The 26,360-nt window shown below is 43.3% G+C and overlaps 1 protein-coding gene across 6 annotated transcripts in view; it reads left to right on the top strand.

Moving 5' to 3' along the window:
- LOC144682720 (protein furry homolog) overlaps nucleotides 1-26,360 on the top strand; it is a 520,809-nt gene that overhangs the window by 338,265 nt on the left and 156,184 nt on the right. For all 6 annotated transcript variants that reach the window (XR_013577095.1, XM_078545350.1, XM_078545351.1 and 3 more), the window contains exons 33-36: nucleotides 7,143-7,289; nucleotides 9,613-9,781; nucleotides 11,218-11,308; nucleotides 17,890-17,975. Coding sequence is in view for 5 of the 6 variants with exons in the window: in XM_078545350.1 (XP_078401476.1) it covers nucleotides 7,143-7,289; nucleotides 9,613-9,781; nucleotides 11,218-11,308; nucleotides 17,890-17,975 (493 nt within the window). In the remaining variant the exon portion in view is untranslated. The remainder of the gene's footprint in view (nucleotides 1-7,142; nucleotides 7,290-9,612; nucleotides 9,782-11,217; nucleotides 11,309-17,889; nucleotides 17,976-26,360) is intronic.

The following is a 26,360-nucleotide window of genomic DNA, read 5'->3' as shown; positions in this document are numbered from 1 at the left end:
GTGTTCCTACACCACATGGAACGCAGTGGTTCAAGAAGGCAGCTCACCACCACCTTCTCAAGGGCAACTAGGAATGGGCAATAAATGCTGGCCCAGCCAGCGAAGCCCACATCCTTTGAATGAGCAAAAGAAAAACCCCACTAGTCACCGCTTGCCATTCCAAAAAAGATCCATTTATTCTTACCCTCTGTTTTCTGTCTGCTAACCAATTCTCAAACCATGCCAAAATATTACCCCCGATCACATGTGTGTTAATTTTTCACATTAATCTCATGTGGGACTTTATCAAAAGCTTTCTGAAAATCCAGATACACACCACATCCACTGATTCTCCTTTATCTATTCTGCTAGTTATTTCCTCAAAAATATCCAGTAGGTTTGTCAAACATTATTTCCCTTTCATAAATCCATGCTGACTTTGTCTAATCCTGTTGATATTTTCCAAGTGTCTTGTTATCACATCCTTTAAAATGGAATCTCACATTTTCCCCACTACTGATGTTGGGCTAATTGGTCTGTAATTCCCTGTTTCCACCCTCCCTCCTTTTTTAAATATTGAGGCTACATTTGCCACCCTCCAATCTGCCAGGAATGTTCCAAAATCTACAGAATTTTGGAAGATGATAACTAACACATCCACTATTTCCATGGCCACCTCCTTTAGTACCCTGGGATGTAGATTATCAGGCCCTGGGGATTTATCGGTTTACAGTCCCATTAATTTCTCCAGCACTATTTCTTTGCTAATGCTAATTTCCTTCAATTCCTCTTTCTCACTAGATTCTTGGTTCCCTAGTTATTTGCCTTGAAGACAGGACTAAAGTAGTTTTTTAATTGCTGTGCCATTTCCTTGTTCTCTATTATAAATTCTCCTGTTTCGGACTGTAGGGACCTACATTTGTCTTTACTAATCTTTTTCTTTTTACATACTTACAGAAGCTTTTACAGTCCGCTTCTATGTTCCTTGCAAGTTTACTCTCGTACTCTATTTTTCCCCTCTTAATCAATCTCTTGGCTCTCCTTTGCTGAATCCTAAACTGTTCCCAATCTTCAGGCTTGCTAATTTTTCTAGCAACTTTACATGACTTTTCTTTGGATCTAGTACTATCCTTAATTTCTTTTGTTAGCCATGGTTGGGCCACTTTTCCTGTTGTGTTCTTGCACCAGAAAGGAATGTATAACTGTTGCCATGCACACATTCGTTCCTTAAATATTAGCCATTGCCTATCCACCTTTTAATGAAGTTGCCCAATCTACCTTAGCCAACTCATGTCTCATACCTTCACGGTTTCCTTTGTTTAGATTTAGGACCCTAGTTTCGGATCAGACTACTTCACTTTCCATCCTAATGAAGAATTCTATTAAGTTATGGTCACTGTTCTCAAAAGGACCTTGCACAACAAGGTTATTAATTAACCCCTTCTCATTGCATAATACCAAATCTAGGATAGCCTGTTCCCTAGTTGGTTCCTCAACGTATTAGTCTAAAAAAACCACCTCGTACACACTCCAGGAATTAATCTCCCACAGTATTATTACTAATTTGGTTTGCCCAATCAATACGTAGATTAAAGTCACCCATGATTATTGTAGCAGCCTTTTTACATGCATCTCTAATTTCCTGTTTAATGCCATCCCCTACCTTACCACTACTATTTGGAGGCCTACAGACAACTCCCACTAATGTTTTCGGCACTTTGTTGCTTCTTAACTCCAGACTGATTCTACATCTACATTTTCTAAGCCAATATCCTCTCTCACTATTGCACTGATTTCATCCTCAACTAACAATGGCACCCCATCCTTTTTGCCTGTGCTTCCTAAATATCAAATACCCTTGGATATTCAGTTCCCAGCCTTGGTCACCCTGCAGCCATGTCTCCGTAATCACAATCATATCGCACCCATTTACATCTATTTGCGCTGTTAATTTATCTACCTTATTGTGAGTGCTCTGTGCATGCAGATACAGTGCCTTTAGTCTTGACTTTTTAACATTTTTACACATCTTTTGCCCTACTTGCAGCTAGTCCTTGTTTCCTCTGCCTTCCACTTTTGCTTTCTACTTTTCTGTCTTTCATTCCTATCTTTGTTTCCCTTTCTTGTGTCTCCCTGCTCAGGCTCCCATCCCTCTGACATTCTAGTTTAAACCCTCCCCCACAGTACTAGCGAATACCCCGCAAGGATATTGGTCCTGGTCTTGCTGGGGAGCAACCCGTCCAGGTTGTACAGGCCCTATCTTCCCCAGAATCAGTCCCAATGCCTCAGGAATCTAAAACCCTCCCTCCTATACCATCTCTCCAGCCACACATTCATCTGGTCTATTCTCCCAGACCTGATCTCACTAGCACCCGGCACTGGGAGCAATCTTGAGGTTAGTACCTTTGATGTCCTGCTTTTTAATTTATTTCCTTGCTCCCTATATTCTGCTTTCAGGGCCTCATCCCTCTTTTAAGCTATGTTGTTGGTACCGATATGGACCACAACCTCTAGCTGTTCACCCTCACTCTTCAGAATGTCCTGCAGTCGCTCAGTGACATCCTTTACCCTGCACCAGGGAGGCAACATACCACCCTGGCGTCATGTAAGTGGCCACAAAACCTCTATCTGTTCCCCTTATGATAGAATCCCCTATCACTATTGCTCTCCCATTCTTTTTTCTCCCCCACTCTGCAGCTGAGCCACCTATGGTCCAACGGACTTGGCTGTTGCTGCATTCCCCTGAGAAACCGTCTCCCTCAGCAGTATCCAAAACTGAAAATCTGTTAGAGAGAAAGATAGATCCCAAGGAGTCCTGCATTACCTTTTACTATGTCTGGGGGTCACCCATTCCCTTTCTGCCTGTGCACTCTTTACCTGTGGTGTGACCACCTCGCTGTATATTGCTATCCACAAAAATCTCATCCTTGCAGATGCTCCACAGTGACTCCAGCTGCAGCTCTAGCTCCAAAATGCACATTTTGAGCAGCTACAGCTGAAGACACTTTCTGCACATGTGTTTGCCCTGGACACTGGAAGTGTCCCTGACTTCCTACATCGCACAAGAGGAGGTCTCCACTTGCTGAACTGCCCTGCCATGACTTACCCTTAAATTACTCCCTTTATTTTTACTTCCTCTAGTTTATAGAATATTAAGGACAGAAGAAATATTCACCAGGTACTACTTAACAAGGCCACCGCTCTTCACCGAGCCCCAGCTTAAGCACTCTAATGCAGCCCAAAGCAGCACTCCAGTCCTCCTCCCTCCTCACCCGCCCCAGATTTGTTTCCCCTTTATACTCTTTGGAGTATTCAAATTAAACAAACTAAACAAATTGAGGGTTGGGTGGGGCAGAAATAGTCTCTTAAAAGGACAACCAAAAACAAAACTATGAAAGAAAACTTACAAACTTCAAATCAAAAATGTGGTTCTGGGGAGAAATGATGCACCCCAGCCCCCGCAGTGCGCTCTGATCACGGAAGGCCTCCAACGTGCTGGCGGACACCACATGCTCTTTCCCCAGGGACACCCGGCCACGGACGAAGAGGGGAAGGCAGTCGAGCTGGACACCCCCCTCGGCTGCCTGGACCTGTTAAAGACCAGGCCCACGAGGAGGTCCTCCTCCTTCCTCACTCCCCCTCCACAACAGGTGTGTTTTCCCTTTATATGTACCCAGTGATGTGCTTAATCCATTAATCTCTAATTACTAACTTAATCACTTATTGACTATTAACTATTTCCTATCCTAACAAGCCAACCTTCTATCCATGCCAATATGTTACCCCCTACACCATGAGGTTTTATTTGTCACAATAACCTTTGATGCAGCACCTTATCAAATGCCTTCTGGAAAACTAAATACAGTATATCCACCAGTTCCCCTTTATCTACAGCATCTGTTACTTATTCAAAGAACTCCAATAAATTGGTTAAACATTATTTCCCTTTCACAAAACCATGTTGACTCTGCCTGATTACTCTGAATTTTTTCAAGTGCCCTGCTATAAGGTCTTTAATAGCTTTTAACATTTTCCCTATGAGAGATGTTAAGCTAACTGGCCTGTAGTTTCCTACTTTCTATCTCCCTCCCTTTTGGAGTAAAGAAGTTACATTCGATATTTTCCAATCTAACTCTCTTTTAGATGTTATGTTGTCTGCCTCAACAAGCACTTGTTATAAAACATTCTGGGATAGAAATTGTTTGCATCTGTTTTTGGGTGCATGAGTCTCCTTAGAGCTCTAACATGCAAGCCTAGCCAGGTTGCACTTCTTGGATATCTGTAAGGAGAAATGCAAAAGGATAAGGTTGTAGAATAGGCAGGGGGAATGTATGAGGTCCATGCTTACACCATTTGTAGCTTATAAATCAGATAAGAATGTGAAATGGGGATGATGGTGTCCCAATAATGGCAAACACCATCTCCTCCATGGAGGTGGGGCATATAAGCATGCCTATCCAGTTGTATCCTACTTCATTCAGTTGTGCACCACCTTCTCCTGCAAGAAAGTGAGGAATGTATGATTGAATATTGTGAGTTTAATTGATGTGACAGTCATGATTGAATAGCTGACATTGTGTACAAGCTATGAGATTTGGGTGTGAGGCCTACAGCTGTGCTTTCTTTGTAAGGGTACAGTGGATTATGTGAACGTCAGGTATGCGTCCTGAGTGATTAGGGTGTGGTGCATTGGTGCAATTGGTAGGATGTGGTATTTGAAGATGCCAGTGTGTGGTCATTGAACTCTTGTGATACTGTATCCAGATCCTTGGGTCTTGACTCCTGCCAGTAATCTCCATGGCTATCTGCTCCAACTGCCTTCTCATTGTGTGAATGCAGGGCCTGCTAGCGCCCTGCAGATGGAAAACACCACTCTTTCCACCTCCTCCCCAGGGCAGCATCTGAAAACCTTGGATTCCATTCTCTCCCATGATGTGCCATGTTTTAATGTTTCCCAGATCAGATTCACTCCTTACACAACTGCCAGCACCTGTTCCAACCAGAATGCACCTCCCTTTGAGGTGCAGAATCGCTTTAAGTAGTGTAGGCTGGCATTAAGTGGTGCTTTCCACTCATGATATGGCCTGCCTGCTGCATCAGCCAATCAACAACACAGTCAGCACCAGCTGAACGCCGAAATTATTGAAATGTGCAGGCAGCACAAAGTTGGCAACTCTGTGCTACCTGCTTTGGAATCAATGGGTTTATCATGAATCATGATCCCAGTGCCTGTCCCAGCCACCCATTTTCTAATAACAGTATGTAAAATTGGTTATAAATTCCCCTTCGTACTTTTAGTTATTATCTTACTATTCACTAACTGGTGTAAATATCTTCAACTATCAGCCGCATAGCAGCACAGGACTTGTTGGCTGAAAAGAGGGACATGTTGCTGAAGCTTTTCATATTGCATTCATCAGGACAAACGTAAGAATGGCAAATTTCAACTGGTCACAACAATTTGTATCACAGGAGATAAAGGTGCTGATTAGTTGGCAAGCCATCTCTGATTGGCCAAGGCGTTGCCATCGAGAAAGCAATGGGGAACTATGGCTCCCCAAGCTCCCAGGTAATTCAAAAAAGGCACTAGGTTTGAATATATTCCTTTTGTTTGCAGTGAGCTGTAGCTATTAGGACACTCAGGGTTTTTCAGCAAGTGCTGCTCATTTGCAGAATCACGTCTAATGTAGACATTTTGTTTTGGGTTTTGCAAGCGCGTGTTAATCAGACCCATGCTGACTGGTGAAGTTAAAACCAAGACACAGCTGCTTTCTTTGCTTGAGAGCGTTTGTTGACTTAGTTCAGTAAATATTACTCTCACTCCCAGTGTCCCAGCTGTCCTCATTTATAGGTATACACATACCCATCACCTGTTTAACAATATCATTGCTATTAAACATTAACAATGTAATTAATAAGACATTGACAGCACAGGCTGGTTGAGTATGGTCTGTACTCTGCCTATTATGAACATGCTGTTTAATTCAATCAGCCAATCATAGACACATGTAGCCTATGTACCTGACATCGCACCAACACTGAAATTCATACACAACATTGCTCAATTGTGTGGCATCACGAAAGCAAAATGTCTACTGTTAGATATGATTCTGTGGCAGCACTTGCTGAACAATCCTGAGTGCACTTATAGCTACACTAACAACAAATTAAAGATAATCAGTCGAGCTCCTAACATAGCTCATGTACACTTGTTAGAAGTGACACTCATTCATATGCAGCAACCCATTCTCTGCAAACAAAAGGAATATATTCAAGCCTTGTGCCTTCTTAGTTTTACTGCGAGCTTGGGAGCCCAAGGTTTCCCCATTGCTTTCACCATGACAATGCCTCAGCCAATCAGAGTCAACTTGCCAATCAATCACCATCCTTTTCTCCTGTAGTAAAAATTGTTGCTATCATTTGAAATTAGGCATCCTTACATTTGTCCTGATGAGTAAAAGACAAACAGCTTCAGTAACTTGTCTCTCCTTTCAGCAACATCTTTAATTGTGTATCCCTTGAAAATCCTTCATAATCTTGGAAACCTCTATTAGAACCCTCTGGGTAATTTTAACCTAACCCACCCGATGGGTAATTAGCAGCCAATTGCATTGGCTGCCCATTTTACACCCCATCCAATTTGAATTTCCAGTCATTTGTGCATTGAAGTTTGAATTCCTTGCATTCTGTGCCTTGTGAATCGGGAACAATAAGGTGTCCGTTGTATTTAAAAATAACCCAATTGACATCGTTGTTATCATCCCGCTTCTTTATCAATCTTCATAGCCATTTCAGCGATAGTTGAATCAGTTGGCGAACTTGTGTACAAAAAATCCCTGATCCTATTGAGGCTAACCTCAATATTTCAAGCCTTTCTGTACAACTATCACCTCTCAATCCTGCAATTGTTCTAGTGAATCTATGGCTGAGAAGCTCCTTGGGGATATTTTCACTGCTCTTTCCATGGATCTTAAATATTTTTCAAAATGGGAAGGATATTATTGAAAGGCATAGAAACATTATGATAATTAAATATTGCTGATAGACTTGTTTTCAAAAAATTGAATCAGATCAGCCTCAAAAGCTGCCATCTCTGTGAACTTGCTCATAATTTGAGTCCAAATCTACAATTACAACCAATCTTTTTTCTGTTCTTTTTCCAGTATGGCGATGAAGTTCCTGGATCAGAAATGGAAAATGCCTGGAACGCACTGGTAGACAATGAAAAATGGAGCAATAATCTCAGGATTGCTCTGCAATTTCTGATCAGCCTTTGTGGAGTTAGCAGTGATACATCCCTTCTGTTGTATGTGAGTAGATTAGGACAACAACAGATATGATGTACAAGGATTAGAATTTTCAAATCTTGCTGAAAAGAGAGACATGTTGCCAAAGTTTTTTGTCTTCCACTTATCAGGACAAAAGCAAGAATGCCAAATTTCTAATGATCACAACAGAGCTGAACTGCCTGCATTCACCATTATGCCACTCTTCACAAATTGTAGCTCAGCAGTGTGAATGGCACAGCTATGCCATCAGTCATAGAGTATGGTACAGAAAGAGGCAATCCAGCCTATCAAGCCCATGCCAGCTCCCCACAGAGCAAACCAGTCAGTCCTACTCCCCTGCTTGATCCCCATAAACCTGCAAGTTTATTTCCTTCAAGTGCCCATTCAATTTCCTTTTGAAATAATTGATTGTTTCACTTCCACCACCCCTATTGGCAGTGAATTCCAGGTCATTACTACCCACTGCATAATAAAAAGTTCTTCCGCACATTCCCCCTGCACTCTTGCCCAAAATCTTAAATCTATGTCCCCTTCTACCATCAGCTAATGAGAAGAGTTTTTTTCCCTGTCTACCTTATCTAAACCTGTAATAATCTTGTATAACTCAGATCAGCTGCAAAAGGTTTTATAACCAACCTTTACTATAGGTATGAGGCTGCCACTGGAAATCAAAGTCATCTCCTCTCTTAACTTTTCCTCCTCCACTTCTTTCTAAGCAGCATAGGATCATCTCTTGGATCAGTCAACTTGTTGCCATAAATGTACCAAACAAGTTATTCCAGTTTTTACCATTGAGGCATAGCTATGTCTTCCCAGACTTTAAAGATTTAGGTACTCCATGGTGCAGCAGGGCTGACACTTCCAAATACATTCCCACAGAGTAACAATAAGAGCACAGCATGTCTGTTCAGTTTCACCACAGTGCTTGATTTCCCAAAGAACAAAAAATCATTGTCCATCCCTGAAGCACTCTATGCAGCAAGTTATAGCTTCTTCTTTAATATCACCATTTGCTCCACCTGATCTATCTGGTACAATTGTGTAAAGTTTACTGACTGTATTCTCCAAGGTGTGTGCAGTTGCACTGGTAATTTCAAATGTTAATTAGTGTTCTATGAGGAGTTTCTTCTGGATTATTGTCTTTGCTGACACTGATCTTCCTGGTCTACAAATACCAGAAGAGAAATTATTGGAAAGGATAATATAATGGTGGGCACCTTGTATTATTGAACACATAGGCCTAAGGTCTGCAACATGCCAGAAATGCCTAGCATACCCCATCACAGGTAACATGTGCACAGTGGTTACAACCTGTGGGCTAGGCTCATTGGATGTATGATGTTGATACAATTGATATAGCCATTCCATAATGTGACTGAAGCATATTGGCGACACTCCATTCCATTTGGAACAGGCACTGTAGGCACTATAAAGGAAACTTTTGTTATAAGCCAAAAATTAACCCAAGAACCTATGCCCTTTCATTCTCTTGCCCCTCTCCCGTTCCATACATTGGCTCTCAATCCCTTAACAACTCAAGTTTACAATTATCATGATTATGTTTAAATTCCATCATGGTCTCACCCTCCCTAGCTTATAACTTCCTCCATTATTAACCTACACCAAAATATCCTGTTGCTCTGATTCTGGCATCTCATGCATTTTCCCTCCACTTTAGACTCACTCTTCCATTGGCAGCCGTGCCTCACCCACCCAGGCTCTATGCTTTGTAGCTACCTCCATACCTCTCTATTAGATCCCCTTTTTTCTAATGATTATTATATATTTTTTATATATATATTTTTATTTTCCCACCTATTTCTATTATTATTTTAAAAATTTATTTCCATCCATTGTTGTATCTCCACCTTTTAGCCTATTTCGATCCCTTCCCCCTCCACCCCACCTCCACTCGGGCCATCTGTCATTTGCTCATCCTGCGTTCTACCCTTAATGTCACCATTAGCACATCCTTTAGCTAATAGCACTATCGCCAACACCCCTTTGACCTTTTGTTTATGGCATCTTTGGCAATCTCTCCTTTGCCTCCACCTATCACTGGCCCTCTATCCAGCTCCACCTGTCCCACTCCCCTTAAACAGGTTATATTTCACCACATTTCTTATTCCTCTTTAGTTCTGATGAAGAGTCATACAGACTTGAAACGTTAACTCTGTCTTCCTTTCCACAGATGCTGTCAGACCTGCTGAGTTTTTCCAGTAATTTTTGTTTTTGTTCCATGTTTCCTTACCTTACTGTAAAGTTCGTTCAAAATTTTTCTACATTAAATGTGCAATATTAAAGTTGTCATTTCAATAATATATCTGAATCTATCACATTTCAGATAAAGAAAGTAGTAATATACTTATGTCGTAACAACACTATTCAGACAATGGAAGAGTTGTTGTTTGAGATGCAACAGACAGAGCCTGTAAACCCTGTTGTCCTGCATTGTGATAATCCACCTTTTTACCGCTTTGCTGCAAGCAACAAAACTTCTACAGTTGCATCAGGTGAGATGTGTTTTAATGGATCTTGGTGCACTGTAAGATCTTTGTGAAAGGCTGCCAATTGTTGATGTCAGGTGTAAGCCTTGACTCAGCATTGGCACTCTCACCTCCAAGTCGGAAGGTTCTGGGTTCAAGTTCCTCTCCAGAGATTCGAGCGCATAATCTAGGCTGGCACTTCCATGCAGCACTGAGGGAAATGCTTTCTTTTGGATGATACATTCTTCCAAGGCCTTTACTGCTCTTTCAGAGACATATTGGAACCCTTCTTGTCCCTAGACAGCTCTCCGCAGCTACAGTGTTGCTTTCCTGTTTTGACTGCAAAGAATACACCACCTCTTTATGCTGTTGCATACTTAAGATGTAGTAACTCTGTGTTTCCTCTCTGCTAATTGGTGAGTTGCCTGTGGCAAGCAAGCTTCTTGCTGGCAGCTCGCCTCAACCTTGCAATTAGAGGTGACATGAAAAATAGAAATGAGTCCCCAGCTGACTCCTCCGGCTGGCCGTTGCTCTTGCCTCACTCACCTCAAAACAGTTCCCATTACATTCCAGGTGTTATTAAAGTACATCTTATTGATATTTCATAGAACTGAAGCTCAAAGTGAAATATAAATGATCTGTGTCTAAATTTCCAATGCATTTGCAATCCCATAAAAAGACAATCTTCAACTCTCTTAATGCTCAGCATTCAAAAACTTACTGCTCTTGTTGGTTTTTAAATTTAGTGGTTAGTGGGGAAATTCATTGTTAGCATTTGATTTTGTCTTACTTTCGCATTGAATTGTGGAGCTAGGTTAAAGCCAATGGCATGCAAGCAAAAAAAAAGAAATTGGAGCAATTGATTAAAACATGGAATTGGTTGTAATCATGTCCTCAACGTAGCAAGACTCCAGGATATAAAAAAAATCCAAATTGCTCTTTGTGATATTAGCATAGAGATGCTTAGTATATTTCTACGACATTCCTTTGTTTGCTCTTTTAACACAGATGTTAACTTGTTTATTTCAAACAAAATATAATTAGATATAATCTTATGGAGCACAAACAGAAATGCTGGAGACTAAGTCAGCAGGTCAGTTCTGAGGAAGATTATACCTGACACAAAAACTGACCCGTATTTTTTATCAGGATGTTGTCTGTTTTCAGAGTTATAGCATCTCTGTGGCAGTCCAGGGGGCCATCGGAGCAGGAGGCTCCATCCCCAAAGAGGGAGCTGTGGGCATGAAAGGCCCCACCAGTGCACCCAGAGGGGTTTTCCCTCTGAATAGAGGAGTCTACAAACTGTTTTATCTATTTGGTGTTATTTTTAATATTTTAATTTCCTTTGGTCCATTTGTCCTTTAACCAGTCTTTCAATAACAGGAAAATATACTCTTACCAGCTTGTTAAAGCCATTCTTGAGTAACCTGTGTTGTGGTTATTAAATATAATTCTTGTTACAGGAACTACATCTAGCACCAACACTCTGGTAGCTGGGCAGGAAAGTTTCCTAGAAATGGATGAAGGACGAACGATGAAAGAAACCGACGAAAGGTTTGTGTGAAATTCTAATTCTCATCGATAACTCAATGCTAAAAGTTGCTGTACAGTAATTTTTCGATAAGTGGAAGCTAAATAGTGATGGATTTAGATTCGTAGCAGGGTAGTTTAAAGTTCAGGGAAAAAGACCCCTTCACAAATCATTTTTTCTACATTACAAAATATAAATTGTATCCTAATGTAGAGCCTATGTAGTGAAGAATGTTTGAAGAATGGTGTGTTAATTTGTCTCAGCATATTCTACTTGATGTGAAGGCTTAAAGAATATTGGGGGAGTTCATTTCCACAGATAAGAGACAGGGAAAACACGCCTGGTTTGATGGATTCTCCCATTGCTTTGACGGATGGGTGTTCAGCAAGTGAAAAAAAGACTGGTTTGCAGTCTAGGTTTCTGTCATCTCGTGTGACATTAGGCCAAGTCTCGATTTGCATAACTGATTGCAAACACCACACATGAAGTCAGTGTTGGTGGGATGGCTGGAGGCATTGGCTTTGTGCCGCGCTCGCTTGTCCTAAAGGCACTTGACTCTGTTCCCCTCGAAAGTCGAAATCACTTGATGACAGAAACTTCTCCATTTGGGTCCATCCAAGTTTGTTTTTTCCCATGTATTGGGATTCAGATTGCAAGCCCTGAAGTTGGCTTTCAGGTTGTTTATATATCTAGGTTTGGGGACATCCTGTGGTCCGGTTTCCCATGCTCAGCTGGCTGTAGAGTATTGCGTTTGGTATATGAGAATCTTCCATGCAAACCACATGATCAACCCAGCAAAACTGAGCTCTCATGAGCATGCTGTCAATGTCAGGTATGCAGCACTTAGCAAGAACCTCGATGTTGGGGATTTTGTCCTGCCACCTGAGGCTACAAATAGATCTCAGACAGCGGCGGTGAAATGCTCCTAGTTGTTTTATGTGATGATGGCAGGTTGTCCAAGTCTCATACCCATAAAGAAATGATGTAGAACCACTGCCTTGTAGACTTTGATCTTTGTTCTGAGACAAACTCCATGCTCTTTCCAAAGTCTGAGTGAGCCTACCAAGCACTGAGCTTGTTCCTTCCAGGCAATGGTTAATTTTGTCATCCTGGAAGCGTTATTGGGGAGGATGCTCCCAAGATAGAAAAACTTCTGTACTGAATGGAGGGGTGTGTTGTTGATAGTGATTGTGAGGTCTTGGAGTACATGGCCGGGATGGGTTGATACAAGATCTCAATCTTCTTCGGTCTTATTGTCAGGCCCAAGTGTTCTGAGGCATCTGAGCGATTAACAAGCAGCTTGAATGTCCTCTGGAGTATGTGCTAAGAGAGCACGGTCGTCTGCAAACAAGAGTTCACTCACTAACGGTTCAGTAACCTTTGTGCAAGTCTTGAGCCTTTGCAAGTTGAAGAGGTTGCTGTCTGTCCTGAATTGAATGTGCACACCTGTGTCAAGATCTTTGAGTGCATACAAGAGCATGGCCAAGAAGTATATGCCAAACAGAGCTGGAGCCAATATATAGCCTTGCCATTCGTGACAGGAAAGGCATCCAATGACATACCACTTTGCATCACACTGGCCATCATGCCATCATGAAACGAGTGAATGACACTGATCATCTTTCCAGGTCAAACATATTTGTACAAAACCTTCCACCTGCCTTCCTGGGTTTTTTTAATCCGTTCTTGGGATGTAGGCGTCGCTGGCTAGGCCAGTATTTATTGCCCATCCCTAATTGCCTTTGAGAAGGTGGTGGGGAACCACCACCTTGAACTGCTGCAGTCTGTGTATTGTAGGAACACCCAAAGTGCTGTTAGGAAGGGAGTTCTAGGATTTTGACCCAGTGACAGTGAAGGAACAGCGATATAGTTCCAAGTCAAGATGGTATGTGACTTGGAGGGGAACTTGCAGGGAGTGACGTTCCCATGCATCTGCTGCCCTTGTCCTTCTAGGTGGCAGAAGTGTGGGTTTGAAAGGTTCTGTTGAAAGAGCAATGGTGAGTTGCTGCAGTGCATCTTGTAGATGATACACACTGCTGCTACTGTGCATCGGTGGTGGAGGGAGTGAATGTTGAAGGTGGTAGATGGGATGCCAATCAAGCAGGCTGCTTTGTCCTGGATGTTGTTGAGCTTCTTGAGTGTTGCTGGAGCTGCACTCATCCAGGCAAGTGGAGAGTATTCCATCACACACCTGACTTGTGCCTTGTGGACAGGCTTTGGGGAGTCAGGAGGTGAGTTACTCTCCTCAGAATTCCCAGCCTCTGACCTGTTCTTGTAGCCTCAGTATTTATATGGCTGGTCCATTTCAATTTCTGATCAATGGCAACCTCCAGGATGTTGATAGTAGGGGTTTCAGCGATGGTAATGCCATTGAATGTCAAGGGGAGATGATTAGATTATCTGTTATTGGAAATGGTCATTGTCTGGCAGCCTGGCACTTGTGTGACATGTACTTGCCATTTATCAGCCCAAGCCTGAATATTGCCCCGGTCTTGCTTCATATGGACACGGACTGCTTCAGTATCTGAGGAGTCATAAATGATGCGGAACATTGTACAATCATCCGTGAACATCCTCACTTCTGACTTTATGATGGAGGGAAGGTCATTGATGAAACTATTGAAGATGGTTGGGCCTAGGACACTACTGAAGAACTCATTACCCTGAGGAACTACTGCAGCGATGTCCCAGAACTCAGATGATTGACCCCCAACAACTACAACTGTCTTTGTACTAGGTATGACTCCAAGCAGTGTAGAGTTTTCTCCCTGATTCCCACTGACTGCAGTATTGCTAGGGCTCCTTTATGCCACACACAGTCAAATGCTGCCTTAATGTCAAGGACAGTCTCTTTCATCTCACCTCTTGAGTTCAGTTCTTTTGTCCATGCTTGGACCAAGGCTGTAATGAGGTCAGAAGCTGAGTGACCTTGGCAGAACCCAAATTAAGTGTCAGTGAACAGGTTATTGCTTAGTTAAGCATCGCTTGATAGCACTGTTGATGATCCCTTCCATCACTTCACTGATGATTGAGAGTAAACTGATGGGGTGGTAATTGGCCGGGTTGGTTTTGTCCCGCTTTTTGTGGGCAGGATATATCTGGACAAGTTTCCACATTGTGGAATAGATGCCAGTGTTGTAGCTGTAATGGAACAGCTTGGCTAGTGGCACGGCTAGTTCTGGAGCTCAAGTCTTCAGTACTGTTGCCAGAATATTGTCAGGGCCCGTAGCCTTTGCAGTATTCAGTGCCTTCAGCCATTTCTTGATATCACGTGGAGTGAATCAAATTGGCTGAAGACTGTCACCTGTGATGCTGGCGACCTCAGGAGGAGGCCAAGATAAACCATCCATTCGGCACTTCTGGCTGAAGATGGCTGCAAGTGCTTCAGCCTTGCTTACTGTGTATAAAGGTCCTTATTTTAATCGTGGGACTTTTCTTGAATTTGACATGCTGCAAAGATCATGTCCACTGCTCCCTGCACTGCATGGAAGTCACATTGTGATTCTGGGTACACAGTGTCAATGTGGTGAGTGACAATCTGATTAAAAATAACTCTTGCAAGAATTTTCCTGCTTTGAAAGAAGTGATATTCCAGGATGATTGTCCCAGATAGACTTGTTCCCTGTCTGTTTGTAGAGATGAGTTATGGAGGCATCCTTGTAGTCTTGGGGCACACGCCCTGGTTCCAGATTAGGCAGACGAGACTAGTGAGTTTCCTAACCATGCGAGTTCCTCCGTATTTGAATACTTCAGGTAGGATGCCATCAGCTCCCGGGGACTTGCCCATAGAAAGCTGCTTTATGATCTTTGTGACTTCCGCTTGAGAAGGTTCAAAGGCAAGCTCTTCCAGTATGAGGTGTTGCGGAAGTGACTCAGTGGTACCATTGCACATCATGGATTGTTGGTTTAGGAAGTTCTTGAAGTAATTACTGCCCAACAAGAGAGAATCTCATATCTATTTGTTTGGAGCTGATTGCCATCTGCTGAGAGGATGGGTGCCACACCATTGGTTTTTGGGCCATAGACTGAGCACAGGCCTTCATGTAGAGCCTTCAGGTCATTTTTATTGGCAGCTGCTTGAAGCTTACCAGCCATATTTTCCCATCATTTGTTCTTCATCTCTCTTAAGTTGGCCTGCAGCATGTGTTTTGCATGATGATATTTGGCATTCCATGCTGGTGATTTCTTGTCAGACAGGTAAGATTTGTGAGCGTCATGCGCTTTGTCTTGAAGCTTGCCTATGTCTTGTTCATTGCTGTCGAACCAGTCTTGCTGCTTCCATTTAACAAATCCAAGGCCATCAGATGCGGTGCTGTAAGTAACATCCTTTAACTTTTTCCAAGAATCTTCAATGGCAGTATTGTCCTCTGGGGTATCAGCAGTTCCTGTGGTGAGCTTGTGTTCCAGATCTTGTATTTTGGCCAGGTCTTTAAGAATAGTTACATCAAGCTTCCTTTGTGGCTTGTCTCTGTGCTGAAGTAGCTTAGATTTTATCTCCGAAGACACAATACTCCTGACAAGCCTATGGTCAGACCGGCGTTCTGCACCTCCAAGGGAGCAGGTAGAGCGCATGTCCTTGCGATTTCTCTGTTGTACAATGACGTAGTCAAACATGTGCCAGTGTTTGGATCTGGGGTGCATCCATGTTGTTTTCAGTTTGTCTGCTTGCTGGAAGACTGTTTGTGATGGTCATGTCATACCTGCTGCACTTATAGAAAAGGAGCTGGCCATTGAAGTTTGCTCTGCCAATACAGCGTTGTTCTCGTACTGGTCTTCATGTATTACAGCCTGAGCACACTCAGGCATTGAAATCACCAAGAATAATGTGTTTGCCCTGGTGGGGGGGTACTCCAATTATCTTGCAAAGGTCATCATAGAATGCTATGTTCAGTAAATTATACCCCTTCCTATATGCTATAAAGGTATTATTATCTGACATTATTTGGTCTGGGGGTAAATGAAGGACAACAAATGCAATTATATTGCTGAAAGGGAAGACATGTTACCAAAGTTTTTCGTCTTACACTCATCAGTGTTAAGGTCAGTGTTCATGCATTGAATAAAGGACAAATCTGAAGCCAGTCTTTTCCTTAACACAGGTTTATTTACAAAACCACAGAGCACTCGCACTGGCACTAACTTCCCTTTTCCTCCCCCTGCACCAGTGTAAACCAGTTCTTATATACTTAAGAATAATTCCCTAATCTTTCCCCAATTAGTAACAGCTGCCCTCACTTACAAACTACATGCACTTCGTTGTAACAGGATTCCAACATTAACAATCAGGGCAAATGCAAGAATGCCAAATTTCAAACAATCACAACAATTTATACTACAGGAGAAAAGGGTGCTGATTGGTTGACAAGTCTACTCTGATTGGCCGATGCGTTGCCTTGGAGCAAGACCTGGGGCTGGGGGGGCACCCGATGTGGAAAGGGGCTGGGCTCCCCCCCACCCCTGAATTTTTCCTGACAGCCTCAAAATGAGGCTGGGCAGGAAGCAGTCCTTAAGTGACCAGTAATTGGTCCTCAGTTGTGGCGAGGGCAGGCAGGCTGCACTATGCCTTTCCTGCCCCCCATAAAATTGCGGACAAGTTGGGGACAGAAGGGAGAATGGTGGGAGGGCTGCCTGGGGAATTTTACAGGTCCCCTGCCTGCAAACCTGTTGGCAGGGGGCCGTAAAATTGAGCCCAATAATCCTGGACAAAATGAATAGACAAGTATAGGATTAATTAAGGAAAGCCAGCACAAATTTGTTAAAAGCAAATCAGGTTTAACTAACTTGACTGAGTTTTTTGATGAGTTAACAAAAAAGGTTGATGAGGGTAATGCAGTTGATGTAGTGTATATGGACTTCCAAAAGGTGTTTGACGAAGTGCCACATGTATAGGCTTACCAGTAAATTGGAAGCCTGTGGAATAAAAGGGACAGTGGTAGCGGGGATATAAAGTTGGCTGAGTGACAGGAAACAGGAAGTAGTGGTGAATGGTTGTTTTTCAGACAGGAAGAAGGCATACAGTGGGATTCATGAGGGGTTAGTATTAGATCTGCTGCTTTTCTTTTTTAATGTTAGACTTGGATAAGAGCAACCTTGCAAATACGCCCAGCCACAGTTGAAGAGGAAAGCAAGGAGTCGTGGGGGATGCGGAGGGGAGCGGCAGGATAGGAATAGTAGAATAGATTTTGCCTGTAGCCCTGTTGGCTCTGTAAGTAGTTGCAGCACTGGACCTCAATAACTCTAGGTGAGAGAGAAGGGAACAATTAGCCAAAGTACCGAAGTTTTTACTCCTAACTGTTGTTCATTCACCTTGCTCCAAAGTACAGAACTGTGGATACTGAGTGAGGACATGGTTGAGCACTCTGGGATTGGTTAAATAATGGTTACTAACCAAGCATACACATAAAGAATAACCTTGGGCTATACTAGAACTGCAGCTTGAATTACCACTTTTGGAAGAGAAAGAAAGGGGGGAAAAATTAGAATATTCCCGAATAAATAAAGAATCATATATGTTTTTCATTAAAAGCTGTAAGTTCATCTTTTATGTGGCTAAAATACCCTGTTTTAGAATGTCAGTATGCAGATTTTTTCATATTTTCTTCAGGTTCAACAATGTTGTGATAAGAGCACATGCTCGTCTTGAATCAAGGTACAGCAACAGCTCTGGTGGCTCCTATGATGATGAGAAAGGTAAATGCTTCATTACTTATTACAGTCATTTGTTCATCTCAAACTGTTTGCAACTAGAAGTTGGCTAAATAGATTACTTCAGCTCCACTACTTCTCTACAAAGTAAATGTTTGCTCAAACTGAATTCAGTAATGCTGTCTGTGTGCATGTGCCAAGACTGAATGCTAGTGTATGTTAAATGTTGCTTGAAAAAAACCATCAGTTTCTCCCTTGCATTGAGTGCCTTAAGTAATTGGTTCCAGGACTTCCTCCTGATTATTACGTTGGCTAGCACTTGCATATTTCCACACAAGGATCCATTTAGGTACAGCATCCTGTGTTTGATGTCATCAGGGAACTTCTAAAGACTGAAAAATTCTTCAGATGTTGTTGTAGCCTGCAAAGGCCTCACGGTTCACCTATTAGTCAAATACACATTTCAGCCAATTGAATCTGTGAAAATAAATTATACGCCTCTTAACAAACACAATCCATCAATAGTATTATCGACATGTCATTAGTCAACCCAGAGATTAGCTCTCACTAGTCATAAAGTGTGTTTAAGCAAGTTCAGACATAAAAAAACTTTCTGACACAGTATATTGAGTTCTACGACATTGGCATCTAGCCAGCAATGTGGAAAATTGTCCAGGGTTGTCCTGTCTGCAATAGGAAAATTGGACAAATTCAACCCAGCTAATTACTACCCAACTGTCTACTTGTGATCATCAGTAAAGTGAGGAAAGGTGTCGTTGACAATGCCATCTAGTGGCACTAACCTGCTCACTGACGCTCAGTTTGGGTTAAGCCAGGGCTACTCAGCTCCTGATATCATTACAGCCTTGGTCCAAATATGGACAAAGGAGTTGAACTCGAGGGGTGAGGTGAAAGTGACTGCCCTTGACATCAAGGCAGCATTTGACAGTGTGTGACATCAAGGAGCCCTAGCAAAACTGAAGTCAATGAGAATCGGGAGTGGCGGGGAAGATTCTCCATTGTTTGGACTCATACTTAGCACAAAGGAAGATGGTTGTGGTTATTGGAGTTCAGTCATCTCAGTTCCAGGACATCACTGCAGGAGTTATTCGGGGCAGTGTCCTAGGCCCAACCATGCTTCATCAATGACCTTTCCTCCATCATAAGACCAGAAGTAGGGATGTTCACTGATGATTACACAATGTTCCGTACCATTTGCAACTCCTCAGATACTGAAGCAGTCCATGTCCATATGCAGCAGTACCTGGTCAACATTCAGGCTTGGGCTGATAAGTGGCAAGTAACATTCTGGCCACGCAAGTGCCAGGCAGTGATCATCTCCAACAATGATCACCCCCTCTTAACATTCAATATCAGTGCTGCCATTTTTGACCTTGCAGCTCCAGCTAGCATCCATTCTTAATCACGCACAGCTGAACATGATTGCACCGCTACCCTCCCCCACCCACACCCACCCCCTCCACCACCGCCAATGCTACATAAAGTAATTTTCAACTTTCAGGTCAGTTGCTGATTGATTTCTACTGGCTTTGCCTAAGTTGTAGAAGTGCTGAGTTTTCTAGTGCTGTTTAAAGTTGGTGAAGTCTATAGGGAGTGGTGTGTACGCGCATGGACCATTCCAGAGCCCTGCAGTGCTCGCCAGAGCATGTGTTACGATTTGTCATGCTCTACTGCATCCTGCTGAACCTCACCATCATAAGGACGCAGCCCTAGCCACAAGCTTTACAGCGAGTAGCTAAGGAGAATGAAATAGAGGAGGAAGAAAGGAAGAGGCAATCAAACCATCCCCTTTCTGGTTGGGCTGACCATGTTGACACATTCAATTGTGGTACCATTGAATGCAGCCCCAATTCCATATGTTACAACAGTTATTATGAGGCTATACCCCTTTATTTTTGAAAATTTCAACTTTCAACTGACTGGAACTTTTGTAATTTGAACAGAGACAAAGCAAATTTCTTTAAAATGCAGGGCCACATTCCAAGATGAAGGTGAGAAATCAACAAGTCACCCTCAGGTGAAGACAATTAAATCCTACAATCCAGCCTCTATTGAAACTTGTAACTGTCCAAGGAAGAGACATTAAAAATGCAAAGTACTGGATATTGAAACAATGGCTGCCACAGAGCCACCCAAAACCTCTTGGAAATACACAATGGGTGAAGTATTTCAAGGTAAGGTGGCCAGCCCCTAGAGAGAGATTGCAAGTGTCACAGCCGGTGTCCAGAAAGCCTTCAGCAGAGGAAACCAGCTGAGGACTGCTCACTCTCTCTCTATCTCTTTTGGAATAAGCATGTCACCTGGTTCAAGAAGCCAGCTCTACCAGAAACCTACCAGCAAACCAAGATCTCGTAATAATTACAACATCTTCTACATCTGACGCATCCAAGGGCAGGATCTTCCGGTCGGTAAGCGGGGGCGGGGCTCGCTCGCCGATGCGTAAAATGACACGGGAGTTCCACCTGATGTCACCCCGTGTCATTTCCATTTTCACGTCGGCGGGAGTGCAGCCGAGTCAGCTGTGTGCCCACCGACCTGCCAACGGCCTATTGAGGCCATTGAAAAACTAATTAAAGTCATTAATGGACCTGCCCGTCCAAACTTAAGGTTGGCGGGCAGGCCGGGAGCCCTGGCGGGCTTCGGAAAAAGCATGAAACCTCATCCACGGGCAGGATCAGGTTTCATGAGGGTATTTAAATTTTTAATAAAAGTTTCAATAAAAGTTATGGACATGTCCAGGAAATTTTTCTATCATTTGTATTACAAATTTTAATTCGGAGCCGATCTCCCTGAGGCAGCACCTAGCCTTAGGGAGATTTGTGCACACTTTCGCGTGCATGCGCGAAAGAGTGCACTCCCGGCTGAGGGAATCCCCCCCCCCACACCTGCACAGGGAGCGCATAGCGCTTCCTGGCGGACATCACGCTGGGCGGGCCTTAATTGGCCTGCCCATGTAAAATGGCGGCGCACCTCCAATTGGGGGCGCCAATCAGAGGCGTGCCTGCTCCTGCACTTCCCCCCTCAATGGGGTGGGGGGGAATTTTTCCCCAAGAAACCAGCCAACCTAAATCGGCCGCAACATTTAAAATCTACACCTCAAGGACAATTAATCGTATCTTCTTTCACCTTTTTTCTTTACTCTAACACCCCTTCTGATACCTGTGTGTGTGGGCCCTAATGACTGCATGAGACCAAACGCTTGATGTGTTTTTATTACATTTTTGGGTTTAATGGTTAATAAATTTGCTCTTTCTTTGACTCAAGAAAACTGTGTTTGATTGCTCACTGCTTAAATAGTTAAGTACATTCGATTTGCAAAAGGCATATCCTCGTAAAAAAGGAACTTAAACCTTTGTTGTGACCAGCCGAGGATGTTGAATGGAGGGGAGCCAGTTCACCCCTTCTCACCTGGTCGTTACAAAATTAGGAATCCATCCAGGAATTGGTCCCACAGATTGACGAAAGAATTGGAGTGGGAGAAGTAAATTTTTCCTTCAAAAGCAATTTAAAAACTGCAAAAAGGCTTTCTTGGGTTTGCAATACTAAAGAACTAAAATGTCCACATGTGATGTCAAGTGTTCATAGAACAGGAGGAGATAACTGGCAAGAAGTTAAGGGCATTGTCCCTGGAAGAATTAAAAGCTGTAGCTAGCCACTTAGAGGTGGAGTTCCGCTTGAAAGTTAGAAAAACTGAAAATTTAAAACGGGTTGCGAAACATCAAGGGTAGAATCGTCCGGTCCCATTGGCAGCAGGAATCAGGGCAGACATGTGCGGACAATATGGCAAAAAGGCCAAGAATCAGTTCCACGCCATCGTGAAACCAGTTTGCAATCATCCGCTCCTTCCATCAACGGCGGGCCACATTACCCGCCATCCAATGTCCGGAACTTAATGAGGTGCAAAAGCATTAAAATTATTGTGCCCTCACTCTGGAGCTGCGGGGTCACAGGAAAAGGCGATTTGGATCAGCCAGACTTTCCTGGAGTCACCTGAGTGGATAGTCCCGGGATGCCAAGCTGCAGGTCCTCCTCCCTATGGATGCTCAACGGCTCCTGGCTGACTCATTGGGAAGGGGAAGCTGAAGTGAGATTGAGCTGCCCCATACTCCTCTCACATTGACACTGTTGGAGGTCAACTATGATATCAGTGATGGAGTTCAGCCCGCACAGCAGTGCAGGACTGATGTCCTGGACCAAGGCCTACATGATGGCCACCATCCTGCCAATGGTGACATCGGTGCGTCTGCATGCTGGCAGTATCACCTCAGACTGAAGGCGGACAGACTCCTCCATGGTCCCTTGCAATCTGAGGAGTGCACCAGACATCCCTTCCTGATTTTCCTGTGATTGCCTTTGCATCTCCACCAACTCACTGAGGACTGAGTCCAGAGGCTCATCATCTGACCCGGACTCAGCAGATTCCTTGCCACCAACTGTCCTCCGAGTACCGGCGACCAAGGATGTCCCTGCCCTCAGCTGCGGATGATAGGCTGAGGACTTCAGCTGGGTCACGCATAGGTTACCCATGACTTCCTGGAATATTTGGCTCATGAAATTTGAGCCCTGATCCAACGGGATCTAGGTGGGAAGTCCATATCAAGTAAAGATTTGTGTTAATTCCCTCACCATTATTTTGGCAGATTTGGTTCTCGGGGAATGGCCTCTAGGAAGTGGGTAGCACATCCATGATGCTAAGGATATATTGGTATCCTCCTTTTATTTTGTGTGGGGGTTTCACATAGTATACGAGCACCTGCTGAATAGTTCCCCAAAAGCTGGCACCAAAGCATAAGTATAGGTTTTATTGCAGACTGGGGTTTTTCCACAACTTGGCAGATGTGGCAGCTTCTGCAAAACCTTTTAAATCCTTATGAGGGGTGGCCAATAAAAATACTGGCTGATGTGGGCTTGGCTTTTTCATATACCAACATGCCCAGCCAATGGGATTTCATGTGCTCATCTTAATATTTCCCCTCAGTACCTCAGCAGCACTACCATCTGGCGGATCACTGTCAACTCCTCCTTTGCAGGTCTGTGAGGGAGTCTCCACTTCCTCATCAGCACCTTATTTTTAATGTAGTGGCACTCTGGGATTGCCACTGCCTCAGCTTCAGTTTGAGCAGCCTGAGCTAGCTTTTTAACAATGGACCAACTTGCTGAGCCCCAACCAAGGAAGATCTACTTATTACCTCCTCATGGTCCTCTAGGCTCCTACAAAAGGCCACAGATAACCAAGACAATGGGGTCATCCATCTGCAGTGCCATTTCAGCCTCCTCTGGCTGAGTTTGTCTGGCTATAGATCAAGTTACCACACACTCAGAGAAAATACCAGGCACTTTCTCCTGTAGCTGTTCTGTCTCCTTCACTTTGGTTGGCTTCTCTGAGACTACTGGGGATGCTAATCACATTTGATCCTGCCAAGCCATTGCTGAGGAGCCAGTTGACTTCACCCACAGGCAAACTGGGGACGACTCCCACTGTTACCGGTCCTGACATAAGGTTGCACTCCAGGTGCACCCAATATAAGGGGATGGGCATTTACCCTTCATCAATACCCTTTACCAACAGCTTGACACTTACTGCACTCTCTGGTGGAATGGTCATGCCTTTTCCCAGAAGTAGAGTTTGGCTGGCCCCTGTATCCCTCAGTGTCACTTTAGGTTTACTTGCCTCGATCTGGGGAAATGTGGCAACTCTTTCTTCTGATATAAAATCCTTGTAATCTCAGGGACTATTTTAAACTCACCCACAGTCACAGTAGTGTCTCTACAGGGATTTACTGCTGCAGTCAGAGCCATAGCCTGGCCTGCAATGCTCTCTGTCTGATTCCAGTTTTCTGCATGGGGTTTGTGTGTCCCAACAAATCCTACAGGTTTTTCTCATGACCTTCAGCAATCAGCATGGAGGTGCCCTGTCTTGAGGCAATTAAAACACACAGGCTCCTTGGCCTCACTCCTCTCCTGAGCACCATCCTTTCTGGCCTGAGTAGGGCCCCCTCTGTTTTCAGCTGTCCCGTCTCTCCCGTGGGTGCTTAGTTTCCTATCATTCTCCCAGCTTCTATCCTTCTCTGTTAATTGGGGGTGACTAGGGAAGGGTTCCCTTTGGGATGCGGATTTGTGGACAAGCTCATAATCATCAGCTAGGGTTGCTGCCTGTCTGGCCCCTGTTACTCTCTGTTCCTCTTTGTGAGTTCTTATCGGGAAGGGTATGGAGTTTTTGAATTCCTTGAGAAGAATTATTTCACAAAGATTTTTGTAGGTGGCCTCAGTTTTAAGCAGCCATGTCCACTGGTCAAAAGCAAGCTGCTTAAGCCATTCAGATTCCAGTTATGTCTGGCAGGCTGTTTCCTGAGTGCACAGTATTTCTGACGGTACGACTCTGGCATTAATTGGTATGCATTTAAAATGTCTCTTTTTGCTGCCTCATAGCTTGTTGCACTTTCCTTCGGCAAGAGGGAATAAACCTCGTAGTTTTTCCTGTCAGCTTACTCTGTAACAGCAAGGATCAGCATTGGGCTGGCCCCTTTAACTGCTGTGCAAACTTTTCGAAGAGATAAAAAAGGTGTCCACCTCTTCTTCATCAAATTTAGGGATTAAATGGGGAAACTTGAATACCTCAGCCCTTAAGTTTCAGCTGGAGGTGGTTCCTTCACCAGGGTTGTCTTCAATGGGCACAGTGGGATTCTTCTTTCTCAGCTCAAACTGTTTTAATTTAAACTATCTTTCCCCTTCTCGTTCCCTTTTCAAGAATTCTCTCTCCTCCTTCCATTTCTGCCTCTCTCTCTCTCTCTTTTTCCCTTTCCTCAAAGCTCCAGCTTCTGCTGCTCCAATATTAATTTCACTGCCGCTGATTCATCTGTTTCAGCGTCCTCAATTTCCACCTCTAGATGTTTGGCCACCTGTTTTAAAATTTCCGATTTTCTGGCTTTCGGGTGAAACTCCACCTTTAAGTGCCTAGCTACAACTTTTAATTCTTCCATGGACCTTGCCTTTAATTTCTTGTCAGTTATCTCAACCTGTTCTGTGAAAGCATTGATATCAAATGTGGACATTTTAACACTTCAGTATTACAAACCCAAGAAAGCCTTTTGCAGTTTTTAAATTGCTTTTGAAGAAACAATTTACTTTCCCCGCTCCAGTTCTTTTGTCAATGTATGGGAACAATGCCGATCACGAGCTCTCGATTTTGTTACGACCGGGTGAGGAGGAGCGAACTGGCTCCCCTCTATTCAGCCTCCTCGGTTAGTTGCAATAAAAGTTTAAGTTTCTTTCGCACGACGAAATGCCTTTTCCAAATCAGAATGCATTTACCTATTTAAGCTGTGAGCAATAAGGAGCCAATCAAACACAGTTTTCTTGAGCAAAGAAAGAGTAAATTTATTAAGCACTAAACCCAGGACAAATAATAAAAAGTGACATCAAGCATTCAGCCCTTATGCAGTCATTCGGACCCACAGGCATCAGAAATAGGGAAGTTAAAGCCCAATGTAAAAAAGGTAAAAGAATATAGGGTTAAGTGTCCTTTTATTGTCCCTGAGGCGTAGATTTTAAATGCCGCAGCCGATTTAAGTTAGCTGGTTTCTTGGATGCGGTCAGATGTAGAAGCTATTGCAATTATTACAAGATCTCGGTTCACTGGTAGGTTTCTGGTAGAGTTGGCTTCTCGAACCGGGTGATACACTTATTCCAAAAGAGAAAGAAGACGAGTGAATAGCCTTCAGCCTATTTCCTCTGCTGAAGGCTTTCTGGACACCGCCTGTCACTTGTAATCTCTGTCAAGTGGCTGGACAGCCTGGCCTTGAAGTACTTTACCCATTGTGTATTTCCAAGAGGCTTTGGTGTTTCTGTCTGCGGCAGCCATTGTTTCAATATCCAGTACTTTGCATTTTTAATGTATCTTCCTTAGACAGTTACAAGTTTCGGTGGATGTCTGGATTTTAGGAAACATCTCTCTCTTCACTCTCTCCTGAGGATGATTTGTTTGTTTCTCACCTTCACCTTGGAATGTGGCCTTGCATTTTTAAGCAGTTTGCTCTGTCTCAGTTCAAATTGCAAAATTTCCAGTTAGTTGAAAGTTGAAAAGCCATATTCCCAAAAATAAAGGGACATAGCCTTGTGACATAGAAACTTTTACAGTCGTTTTTATGTTTCTCACCAGTTTCGTCTCATTCTATTTTCTCTTTATCAGTTTTTTGGTCCACCTTTGCTGAATTCTAAAAAGCTGCCAATCCTTAGGCTTACTGTTATATGGAAGACCAAATAATCATATTTCTTAATGTTTCTTCATTATTTTGTCATTTATTCAAAAAGAGTTAAAATGTATATGCATACATATTTATGAATACATTTTATGAGCCCCTGCTTATGCTGACAGGAACGCTCACACAGTCCATGCAGAACATCACCTGC

The sequence above is a fragment of the Cetorhinus maximus genome, chromosome 7, assembly GCF_964194155.1.
Source record: "Cetorhinus maximus chromosome 7, sCetMax3.hap1.1, whole genome shotgun sequence".
Classification (NCBI taxonomy): Eukaryota; Metazoa; Chordata; class Chondrichthyes; order Lamniformes; family Cetorhinidae; genus Cetorhinus; species Cetorhinus maximus.
This window is presented reverse-complemented; position numbering and strand designations above follow the sequence as displayed.